Raw genomic sequence first — 11,768 nt, forward strand, 5'->3', positions numbered from 1 at the left:
ATATATTTTAACCAAGATTAAAGTTGAAATACAGAAGTGTAATGTTACAATCAGTTACATAGCTTCAAACGTTTGCTTATGGCGCTAAGAAGTCTAGAGAGGTATGCACATATGCAGGAAGGCTGTCGCTTCATTTCCTGAAGCGTTTTAATAAATGTGTACTTGATTTCCATGTAGCTGGAAGAATTGAGTGTTGGAGTAATGAACTAGCAGACAATTACCGTTCCAGATTTGGTAATGGCAGGGCGATGTTATCTGAATGAAGCCTATCAGTTGAAATGTCTGTAATTGCGCTGTCAAACAGCTGAAGAGCACTCCCCTTTCAGCTTATGGCCACTTCAAAATGAAATTCTTTCTTCGGCTTGGTTCTGCCCGATATGCAAGCGTCAAAGAGAAGGCAAGCAGATCGCCGCCTCGGGCCAATCGCCTTTCTAAGAGATAGTCCAGGTACAGCCATTGTTGGGAAGAAGGGAGAACTGATTTCCTTTGCGGTCAGTTTGGAAGCTCCGAATAAAAAGGCACGGCCACTGGGAGACGGTGAGTTTGAGTGAGAGGTTTTCTTGTGTTGGAACTATCACAGGAGGCTGAGATCTGGGGAGGCGTTGCTAACTCGGCAGCAGAGTGGCAGACTGGGTGTTCCTGCTGCTCTCATTCAGTGAAGCGGCACCTTCTGGATGCTTTCTGATTGTTTTGGACAAGATGATGGATATAATTGGATCAATATGGAGCCGGGGCACCAAGGAAATGGGGGCAAGTTTCAAGGATACCATTACATGGGAATCAAAGCGCTTCTATAAAATACAACGGAATTTTCCCTCAATCATTCCTTTTCTGAATCTAGTGAGAATAATTTCGCTCCTTTTCAAAAAAAAACAAAATTCTGGACAGAAACATAAGGAAACAAAATGGATATATGCAACAGTAGCAGTTCTGCGGAATGACTTCAATCACGGGTTTGAATCCAAATGTAACATTTACTATCCAGCCATCAGAAGGATTGTCTTTACAAACAGATATTCCAGAGGGGTTCAACTCCAAATAGAAATGATTCGTCTATTAACTAAATATTTATAATTCACAGATAAAACGCACAGGCAAACGCTGAAGATAAAAATCAGGATGAATTCGAAATAGGAGCAGGCGCCTTGCCTTCCTCATATGGAGTTTTGGTGTAAACTCAATCTCAGCCTGCGAGCGTGTACCTGACCAAACCAACTCGGCATTTACATCGTCTCCTGCCTCCATTTTTGTTCAACAAAGGCTAACATTTGAATTCCTCTTAAACACAACAGTAGCATGTATAATAACTTCAAATGCGAATATTACATTTTTTTAAAAGAAAATGTCGACGCGTAATTCCGATGCCACGTGACAAAAGCAGTGTAAAGGAATAAACTTGACATACAATTCGATACTGTTTGTAGTCATTTAAAAAAAAGGACAAAGTCACTTGTGTGGAGCGACCCAAGGCAGACCAGACCACTTAAGGGCTGGAATACATTCCTAAATATTTCAGACATGAAAGTCGCTTTCCCCCCCGCCCCCCCTCCCCCACCATGGTATACAGTTTAGGAGATATGATGTGGAACGAAAACAAATGTTTCCTGAGGGAATGCAATCATCAGATCCTTTTTAAAGATTTATCCAAGTTGGCCACAGTTGAAAACTAACAGGGCCGTGAGTAAATTGCGGAGCACGGCTGAGTTTTGCCTGAGGGCCTGATCCGCTTTCTCCACCTGCACACTCCAGGGAGCACAGGCTGAGGCAACTCTTGCAGCTTTCCTCTGGAGTTTGCAAGCCAGCTAGACCCTTTTTGGGCCTAAGCAGTCTGCATTTCAACATCTCCAAAAAATTAAGGCTGCATGCAGCCTTGATTAACATCTGCTAACCCTCCCGCTACCTTCCTCCCATTCGTTTGACAATGATTTGCTGGAAGGCAAACCCTTTTTTTTTATTTGGAGGGGGATGGGCTGGGGAAGAGGAGGGCACAGATGAAAGGAGAAACACCGTAATACAGTAACCCCTGGTGACAACTATATTCTCACTAAAAAGAGATTTCAGCAAATTAAAGTTTAATCACGAGAGAAATTTGACAAGTGTTAGTTTAAGGTACACTGTTAATTGGAATCTGACTTCTGGTTTGGCGCAAGGAGCTGTTTGATCTGCGTCAAGGTGTTCCTGCCACAGGGTCTGAAATGCCAGGGACATGAAAGACAAAACAGGTCTGAAAACAGTAAAGGAGATCCAGCCTTTTTACTGCATCTTTTGCAAGACCACCCTGTCCTTCCCAGCTATTCACTGTCCAATAATTACCCAGCGAACCAAAGAGACCCATATACAGCCATTAGCATAAGGACCGGGTTTGTTGACATTTTTCATGTATGCTAGTCTCCGTTCACACCTTTTTTAAAAAAATAACAATCAGCTTCCCAATAAAGGCACGACAATACTTAAAGCGTTTCCTCTGAGAGAACTCAGTTTTAGATAGGTAATTCTGCAAACACTTCCACACTGTGAACTGAACTGCAAAAAAGGTGAAAAATAATAAATAGTACACTTCATGAACATTTATGAACATTTTTTCTATATTCCAATTTAAACATATACATTCTAATATACAGTTAACAAAGACGTTGTACAGAAATTTATTTTACGTTTAAAATATGACTCATTTTTATTTTCCTTTTATATGTAGTTATAAATATATTTTGTCAAAATATATGATCATATGGTCAACATTTGCACATAAGTCATAAATAATGTAATGGTGAACGCTGTTATGAATAGTGTCCAGACAATTTTTTTAAAAAATGATCAATTCTTATTATTTCTCAGCGGCACCCACATCCCTCTACAACCATTTCCTGATAGTTTTTCAGAACAACTTTATCGTATTCGTCCAAGTAGAGCATTGAGATGGGACTGAGTTCCGTCGGGACACAGCAAGCTTTAGGGATGTTGGCATTGACAGAATTGACCAGGGTCTGCACGATGGCGTGGTTGGTAGAGTTTAGATGGTCCGCCAGTGGGAACGGGCAGTCCCCGTGACAGTAAAAAGCTTGGTAACCAGGGGGTGCCACTATCCAGTCGTTCCAGCCCACATCGCTGAAATCCACATAGAGAGAGTGCCTCCTGCAGTGCGATTTGTTTTTCTTACGCCTCTGGCCCTTGCTGCTCCGTTTCACCCTCCGGGTTAGAGCGTGTCCCTTGCCATCGTGGCTGAACGTTACAAGCAAGGGCCTGAGCTGCGACCAGTCGCCATGCCTCTGCTGCAGTGACCGGCGCATCCGGACGTGTTGACTCTTTGACCCGTTCAAGTGGGTGACCTCCACGGCCAGCCCGTGGTTGGGCTGCTTTTGCATGGTCCATCTGAGTACCGCCGGACTCACATCGAAGCTCTCCCACCGTGTCCTGTTCTGGTGGACCAGCCTGGTGTCTAAGAGCCTGGTGATCAGCTCGCCCTTCTCGCTCGGGGCTCTCATGATCTCGTACACGTTGATACGGTGGAGTCCGTCGGCCCGGTCCCACACGCTGTCGATTCGCTCCCGGAAAAGCCGCAGCTCTGCGGAAGACAGCACCTCGTTCTCAGGCACCACGCTGATATTAAACACGAAGCGGAGCTGCGAGTCTTCTCTCTGCCCTGGCATCAGCTCCAAGTGTTCTGTTACGCAACAGAAAGGAAAGACAACCCTTAAAAATCTCGATTCGCCCACGGAAAATTAAAATGGCTCGGGACCAAAATAAGATACCCGTAATTTAATCAAAATATACAGCCTGAGAGCAGACCGACTAAGAGACTTTTACAAAACATGCGCTCGACCTAAACAACAAAAGCTGCTGGGGAGAGGGAAATTAATGCTACCGACTGTCTCCCTGCTAAACACTAACTGCGAATGACGGCTGTCTTCAGAAAACATTCCTGTTACCTGCCAGAAATCCCCTTTCCAACAACCCCCACCCCCCCCCCCCCCCCAATAATTACCGGGCCATGAATTCTAACCGGTGTCGCCTAAAACTCCATATAGATACTGCAGCCATCAATTGATGTCAAATAAGCTTTTAATTTAAACATTATAATATACATAATCCACGTTTTAAAATTACATACATGGTGTCCTAAAAAAAACACAGGAACAAACAGTGGCTCCCGTCGCTCTAACAGAAACTCAACGCAAGGCGATAAATTGCTTATGCATACAGCTTAATCTCCCGCCACGGTCTGTTAGTATTGATCCAGCTATCATTACTGCCTCTAATCAATACAATCAGCTTCATGTTTCTGGGACAGTGATTGCAAGTCCAGTACCTTCATGGTGAAAGCTCCTCACGGTGTTGGCCCGGCTTGTGGATCTCTCAGGATATTCGAAACTAATGTCGTGAGTGACCTCGTCCCCGGACTGCAGCCTGTACAGATCCAGCATGTACTGGGGGACGACAGCGGACTTACTGGGCTGTGGGCGCCGTTGCAGTCCGAACATGTTGAGTAAAGTGGCCTCAAATTCCCGTAGCAGTTCATGGTTTTGCGGAGAGCGACGTCCACCCGCCTGGCTTTGCTCAGCAAACTTTTTCCTCCCTTCCTCTGGTATCAGACTAGCATTACCTCCCAGTAAGACCTGGCATAATAAAATTACCATCAGCATTCGGTTACCAGGAATCATGGTGTCTCTGTGGAGCAAAACAAGCAACAACAAAAAAAACCGAATGAGAATTACGAGTAATCTTCAATCAACGCCCCAGAGAGAGAACGCACGACACAGAGAAAGAGAGTGAGAGAAGAGGTATAATTACTTGGTCTCAACTCGGTTACAGTTAAATAGCCCATAATCAGGCAGATAGCACCATCCTGTTACTCTTTTGTGTTTTCACTATCTTAGTAATTATCTTAGACTGGTTTCTTTGGAGGCAACACGTTCAAAATGTTGCACTGGGCATTTCACCAAACGCCTCATGATTTTTGAGAAATGGAGAGAAAAAGGCACATAATTCGTGCGAAGAGTTTTTTTTAATTTAAAATGTGTTCACATTTCTAGATTGACTGCTTTTGATTGCTATGGGTCTGTCGATGCAACATTTCCTTAATTGTTTTCGTGATAAGCAAGGTACAAGTGCACCCCCTCAACCGAAACGAATTCTCACCCAACAAGAGAGCTGTAATAGTGTAGGGAAGGACCGCAAGTACATGTTTAAGAGAGGAATCAAATAAATGGATAAAAACACATAGATATCGCTACAGTATGAAACCGGGAAGTATGAATCCTTATTTATTAGAATAGTATAAAATAGGTCTACTCACTGACAGAAAACAAGGCAGATGAAAACAGTCCATGATTCTTGACAGCCGATCTTGGACAAGTTCTTGAAAAGCTCAGGGACTCTGGAGCTTGGCTGCTCGGCTACGTATTATCGAATCCCTCCTGGAACAGTATTTGAATATAATGAGCAGGCTCTCCGTTTCCTCTCGGCGACGTCAGACAGCCCCTCCCCAGCTGCCAATCAAGCCACAATCCCCGCCTCCCCGGCTGGCGCTCCGCCCCACACCGCCGGCCCCGCCCCCTAAAGTGAGCACACCGCCGGCCACGCCCACTACAGTCCGCGCCCCGCCGGTCACGCCCCAAACGGCGAGGCCGTCGTCAGCCCCGCCCTCTGTATTTATGCGCACCACGCCCCATATGTCAATCAACTGCCAGCCCCACCCCCTCCCTCCCGCACTTCAGCTCCCACGCCGCTGGCCACGCCCCCAACGCGTGAATCCTGCCCTGTTTCCGCCCCCCGCAGCTCGACACGGCGGCGACGTCCCCCTCAGGGGCCGCCCTACCGCCCCGCCCCCATCAAAACCCTCCCAGCCGGCCCTGACCCCTTCAGGCTGCACCCCGCCGGCGCAACCGCATCTGCTAATCAATATCAAGCCCCACCCCCTCAATGTTTAGCCACCTACGTCCCGCCTGTCCCTGTGTTGGCCAAGGGCGGGCACTGCGATACACAGTGCTGTCAATCAACACACCCACCCCGCCCAAGACACCGCCCACCCATCTCCCCGCCTACTGTCCAATCCAAATCACCAGCCGCGCCCCAACCACCAATCAAAGGCATGACCTGCCCACTACTGAAGCCAAGCGGCTCACCCGCTCTCTATGGGGAGCCCCGATTGCTGGCCATGCACCGTAACCTGACTGGCCTTCACAGACACGAACCCTCATGGCCCTGCCTCCTCCAAAGTCAGGGTTATCCCCCAACCTCAATGTCAGTCACTTTATAGACTGGCTCCTTCACTGTCCATCACCCCGCAGACCCGCTCCTTCACTGTCCATCACCCCGCAGACCCGCTCCTTCACTGTCCATCACCCCGCAGACCCGCTCCTTCACTGTCCATCACCCCCGCAGACCCGCTGTCAATCATCCCATAGTTAAAAATCACACAACACCAGGTCAGAGTCCAACAGGTTTATTTGGGAGCACGAGCTTTCGGAGCGCTGCTCTTTCATCAGGTAGCTGTGGGAGTGGATCATACAACACAGAATTTTTAACTAGGGCCATCCCCCGACCTCAATGTCAGTCAGTATATACACCCGCTTCTTCACTGTCAATCACCTTATAGACCCGCTCCTTCTCTGTCACTCACCCTATAGACCCGCTCCATCACTGTCAATCATCCTATAGACCCGCTCCAACACTGTCAATAACCCTAATGACCCGCTCCTTCTCTGTCACGCACCCTATAGACCCGCTCCTTCTCTGTCAATCACCCTATAGACCCGCTCCATCACTGTCAATCATCCTACAGACCCGCTCCTCCACTGTCAATCACCTTATAGACCCGCTCCTTTTCTGTCGTTCACCCTACAGACCCGCTCCTCGCTGTCAATCATCCTCCAGACCTGCTACTCCACTGTCAATCACCATAGAGGTCTGCTCCTTCACTGTCAATCACCATAGAGATCTGCTCCTTCACTGTCAATCAACCCATAGACCCACATCTTCACAGTCAATCACCCTATAGGCCCGCTCCATCACTGTCAATAACTCTATAGACCCGCTCCTCCACTGTCAATAACCCTAATGACCCGCTCCTCCACTGTCAATAACCGTATAGATCCGGTCCATCACTGTCAATCACTCTATAGACCCGCTCCTCCACTGTCAATAACCCTACAGACCCGCTCCTTTTCTGTCGTTCACCCTACAGACCCGCTCCTCGCTGTCAATCATCCTCCAGACCTGCTACTCCACTGTCAATCACCATAGAGGTCTGCTCCTTCACTGTCAATCACCATAGAGATCTGCTCCTTCACTGTCAATCAACCCATAGACCCACATCTTCACAGTCAATCACCCTATAGGCCCGCTCCATCACTGTCAATAACTCTATAGACCCGCTCCTCCACTGTCAATAACCCTAATGACCCGCTCCTCCACTGTCAATAACCGTATAGATCCGGTCCATCACTGTCAATCACTCTATAGACCCGCTCCTCCACTGTCAATAACCCTACAGACCCGCTCCTTTTCTGTCGTTCACCCTACAGACCCGCTCCTCGCTGTCAATCATCCTCCAGACCTGCTACTCCACTGTCAATCACCATAGAGGTCTGCTCCTTCACTGTCAATCACCATAGAGATCTGCTCCTTCACTGTCAATCAACCCATAGACCCACATCTTCACAGTCAATCACCCTATAGGCCCGCTCCATCACTGTCAATAACTCTATAGACCCACTTCTCCACTGTCAATCAACTTACATACTCTCACTGTCAATCATCCTAGAGGCCCGCGCTAACACTGTCAATGATCCTATAGACCCACTCTTCCACTGTCAATCATCCTGACCTCTTCCTTCGATGTCAATCACCCTATAGATCTCCTTATTCAGTGGCAATCACCAAATTGATGGTATAGTGGAAGGTTAGCTAAGACTACAAAGAGATATCGATCAATTGGGTCAATTGCTGATGAGTGGCAGATGGGAGCTAATTTCGGAAAAATGCAAGGTATTGGTAAAACAAATCAGGATGAGACTTATACAATTAATGGGAAGGCCCTGGGGAGTGTGGTAAAACAGAAAGGCCTAGGGGTTCGGGGACATAATTCTTTGAAATGTGTGTCACAGGTAGACAGGATAGTGAAGAAGATGTTTAGTATGCTTGCAATCATTACACAGACCTTTGAGTCTAGGAGTTGGGATGTCATGTTGAGGTTATATAGGCCATCGATGAGACCTCTTCTGGAGTACTCTGTACAGTTCTGGTCATCCTGCTATAGGAAGGATATTATTAGGTTGGTGTGCGTTCAGAAAGGATTTACTAGGATGGAGGTTTTGAATTATAAAAACAGGGTGGATAGGTTGGGACATTTTTCACTGGAGCATAGGTTGAGGGTACCTTGTATAGGTATATAAAATGATGAGGGCATGGATAAGATGAATAGCAAGGGTCTTTTCACTTAAGGTGGGAAGTTCAAACCTAGGGAGTATGTTTTTAAAGTGAGAGGGGAAAGTTTTTTTCATAAGTGTTTTAGGGTCAACTTTTTACAGAGTGGTTCAGGTGTGGAATGAACTACCAGACGAAGTAGTGGATGCAGGTGCAACATTTAAAGACATTTGTATAAGTACATGAATAGGAAAGGTTTGAAGGGATATAGGCTAAATGCAGACAAGTTTAGTTTGGGAACATGGTCAGTGTGGACGATAGGGGAGTCCAAAACTAGAGGGCATAGATTTAAGCTGAGAGTGGAAAGTTATAAAAGGGACCTAAGGGCCAACGTTTTTCATGCAGAGGGTGGTGTGTGTATGGTATGAGCTGCCAGAGGAAGTGGTGGTGGCTGGTACATTTATAACATTTAAAATGTATCTGGACGGGATACATGAATAGGACAGGTCAAATGCTGGCAAATAGAACTAGATTAATTTAGGATAGCTGGTTGGTATGGCTGAGTTGGACTGAAGGGTCTGTTTCCATGCTGTATGTTTCTATGATTCTATGAATCCATGACCTGTTAGACCCGCTACTTCACTGTCAGTCATTCTATAGGTCTACTCTTTCGGTGTCAATCACCATATAGCCTGGTTCATTCCTGATGAAGGGCTTTTGCCCAAAATGTTTATTTTTCTGATCATGGGATGCTGCCAGACTTGCTGTGCTTTTCCAGCACCACTCTAATCTTGAACCTGTTCCTTCAGTGTCAATCACCCTATAAACCTGCTCTTTCAATGTCAATCACCCTACAGACCTCCTCCTTCATTGTCAAACAATCTACAGAGCCACACTTTCACTGTCAATCACCCCACAGACCCACTCCTTCACTGTCAATCACCCTATAGGCCCGCTCCTTCTGTGTCAGTTACCCCATAGGCCTCCTCTTCAGTGTCAGTCACTCTATAGGCCCACTCCTTCACTCTCAAAACTCTATACGCTCACCGTTGCATGCCAATTACCCTAAAGGCCCACCGTTGCACTGTCAATCACCATACTGGCCACACCTCCATCACAGTCGTCACCCAGCTCCTTCTTCATCGTCAGTCACCTCGGGCCACGCCTGACTGCCAATCATCCGGAGCCCCGACAGAGCTCACGGCCCACCTGTCAATCACCGGACAAGACAACACCCTCCCAACCCGCCCCCAGAACAAGCGACGTCCCAGTGCATGGGCGCCAATCAGAGCGCTAGGCTAGGAGGCTGATCACCTGTCAATCATTGCGGGGTTCGGAACCTCAGGCTGCAGTCGCCGCTGCTGAAACACCATGAGCATTGCGGCCAATGTGAAGAGAGCCTGGAGACACATGGCCCTGCGGTGCTGCAGCCGGGCGTGCGATTTTCACATTTCGCCAGAATGAACTCACGGGAATGCTATAATAAAAACAGAAAATGCTGGAAACACTCACCTGAAAGTAGCATCGTTACAGAAACACTGCCCATTACATAGGGCAACATTCAGTGAAAGTTTATGTGCATTTTCACTCGCTATAACCAAAGGCTAATCGATGCTACAGAATTTATATCAATACGGTTGCATTTTTATCAATTGTAACACCCATGAAATGGGCAACACCGTTTTTTAATGACTGTGTTTCACAAACTGCACCGAAATATTTTGTTTATTTCATGTAGTGCCTCTCGCTGACAAGTTCGTGTACAAATTCTGTCGACTACCTCCCATATGGAAACGGTTGTAAGTTATTTAATGACATATTTAAAGTAGGAACTCTGGTATCATAGGGACAAGATCCCATAATAATGCATAGCATTAAATCGCACATTTTCACAGGTTCACAGCAAAACACAGAAGCTCTTAAGTAAGTATTAAACGACCCCATCACCCATTTTCACTAAAAGCGTTATCAAAGTGCTCCTAAAATGCATTCACCATGCAATGCAAATTACACAAACATTTCACAAATAGATCACGCAACGTCGGGTATTTTTATCTTCCAGTTGGACTATGAAAATGATTCATTGGTTTACCAAGGTTTACAGTAAAAAACAGGCATCTGACCTCACAGAAAAATACAATCGATCCGAAATGCATGCATTATATACTCGTTAGCCTTCAATCACTCGATAGACTGATCTAATCAAAATCTAAGCAACGCTTTTAATATGTCGCCGCATTAAAACACGTAAGTTGGGAGTGTTTAAATCAAGATTTTAATACAAGTTGTCTATCTCCAAAACTATTAATTCAATATTAGCATCTGCAGGATCACTTAACTCGGTTCTGGCAATGAACTTTCAAGAAATGAAACCAGCTAAATATTTATATACAGGAAAATCAGTCAATTAATGCTCAAATCACCGCCAGTTTCAATAAATACATCCTGAGGAAATGTTCGTTATAAAGTGAGTTCTGAAACTCCAAGCTGACATTGTGGCCCTCGCGTTTTGTTAAGTGGAGCACGTGTGATTACACTAATAAGAAGCCAATGTGTAGGTAAAATAATTATTGCCAATTTATATCGACTAATTCTCCCGTTTTCACGATACAACCATCTCAGTTTTGCCACATGTATCAACAATAGTTAAAGATGACTCACCCTGCAAGTCGCGTACTCATATACTCCACAATAATTGCATCTGCTCGACTATCTGTAGGTAGAGAATTTTTGAACCAATCAAAATTCAATTTATCTGAAACGGACTGGATTAAGGCGCCAGGGATAGACGCGCTCGAACAAACCCTCATATTCGATCCATTTTAAGAAACCAAACTGGAACTATCAGTTAATCCCACTAATAAAGTGGCCGCCCAGTTTCTGCAATTTGTTGGAAAGTACGTACGTCATTGTGGTATTTTAGCGGAGTTCATAAAGCCTCACTTATGCGATCTCTATAATATTCCACTTCCTTCCTGCAGAAGTGGGTAATAGCTGTATATCCAAGGCGATACAGCGTGTGAATACCGTATACTGTACACATAACAAGTAGCACATTCCTCTATCACAAGTTTTCTTTAAACTAGCCCCACGGCGTTTATATTAACTTTGCTGTGAACAGCATATTAACTCGTCGCTTAGGAAGGATTGCATTTTATTCAGAAACCCGCATATCTGTGATCGAGTTCTTCCGGAGCGACAGAAATTCCTGTGAGCAAGAGAAAACAGATTTGAAGATAAAGAAAACGCAGAAATTGCAATTACAAAGTCAGTTCGTTGTGTTGGGTGGGGTATACAACCACAGTATGACGAAGATATGTAAAAGTCGGTTTTGGTCGGTACCAGCAAGTAGCGAATAACTACACGTGGAAAAAAGGCTTGAGATCAGACGAAAGTCAACGCTT

The 11,768-nt window shown here is 45.7% G+C and overlaps 1 protein-coding gene across 2 annotated transcripts; it reads right to left on the reverse strand.

Moving 5' to 3' along the window:
- Window positions 1-2,563: 2,563 nt before the first annotated feature.
- Window positions 2,564-11,172, reverse strand: bmp4 (bone morphogenetic protein 4). Of its 2 annotated transcripts, XM_043697676.2 has the most exons (5): window positions 11,026-11,172; window positions 9,679-9,841; window positions 5,298-5,414; window positions 4,307-4,665; window positions 2,564-3,661 (listed from the first exon to the last, which is right to left on the reverse strand). In XM_043697676.2, the coding sequence occupies exons 3-5, from the start codon at window positions 5,324-5,326 to the stop codon at window positions 2,832-2,834; spliced, it is 1,218 nt and encodes a 405-aa protein (XP_043553611.1). In that variant the 5' UTR covers window positions 5,327-5,414; window positions 9,679-9,841; window positions 11,026-11,172; the 3' UTR covers window positions 2,564-2,831. The 2 variants fall into 2 exon arrangements, with proteins under 2 accessions (XP_043553611.1, XP_043553614.1); XM_043697679.2 differs by lacking the exons at window positions 9,679-9,841; window positions 11,026-11,172 and having other exon boundaries at window positions 5,294-5,414.
- Window positions 11,173-11,768: the final 596 nt, after the last annotated feature.

The sequence above is a fragment of the Chiloscyllium plagiosum genome, unplaced genomic scaffold, assembly GCF_037043375.1.
Source record: "Chiloscyllium plagiosum isolate Xiang-an unplaced genomic scaffold, Cpla_swu_hap1 HiC_scaffold_8, whole genome shotgun sequence".
Classification (NCBI taxonomy): Eukaryota; Metazoa; Chordata; class Chondrichthyes; order Orectolobiformes; family Hemiscylliidae; genus Chiloscyllium; species Chiloscyllium plagiosum.

What these genes read in the sequence shown, in the direction of transcription:
- bmp4 (XM_043697676.2), bottom strand. Translation starts at nt 5,326, where the DNA reads ATGGACTGTTTTCATCTGCCTTGTTTTCT. An exon ending in TTTCATCTGCCTTGTTTTCT is followed by an intron (nt 4,666 to 5,297) that starts GTCAGTGAGTAG and finishes TTTGCTCCACAG; the next exon opens with AGACACCATGATTCCTGGTA. An exon ending in GAGGAGCTTTCACCATGAAG is followed by an intron (nt 3,662 to 4,306) that starts GTACTGGACTTG and finishes GTTGCGTAACAG; the next exon opens with AACACTTGGAGCTGATGCCA.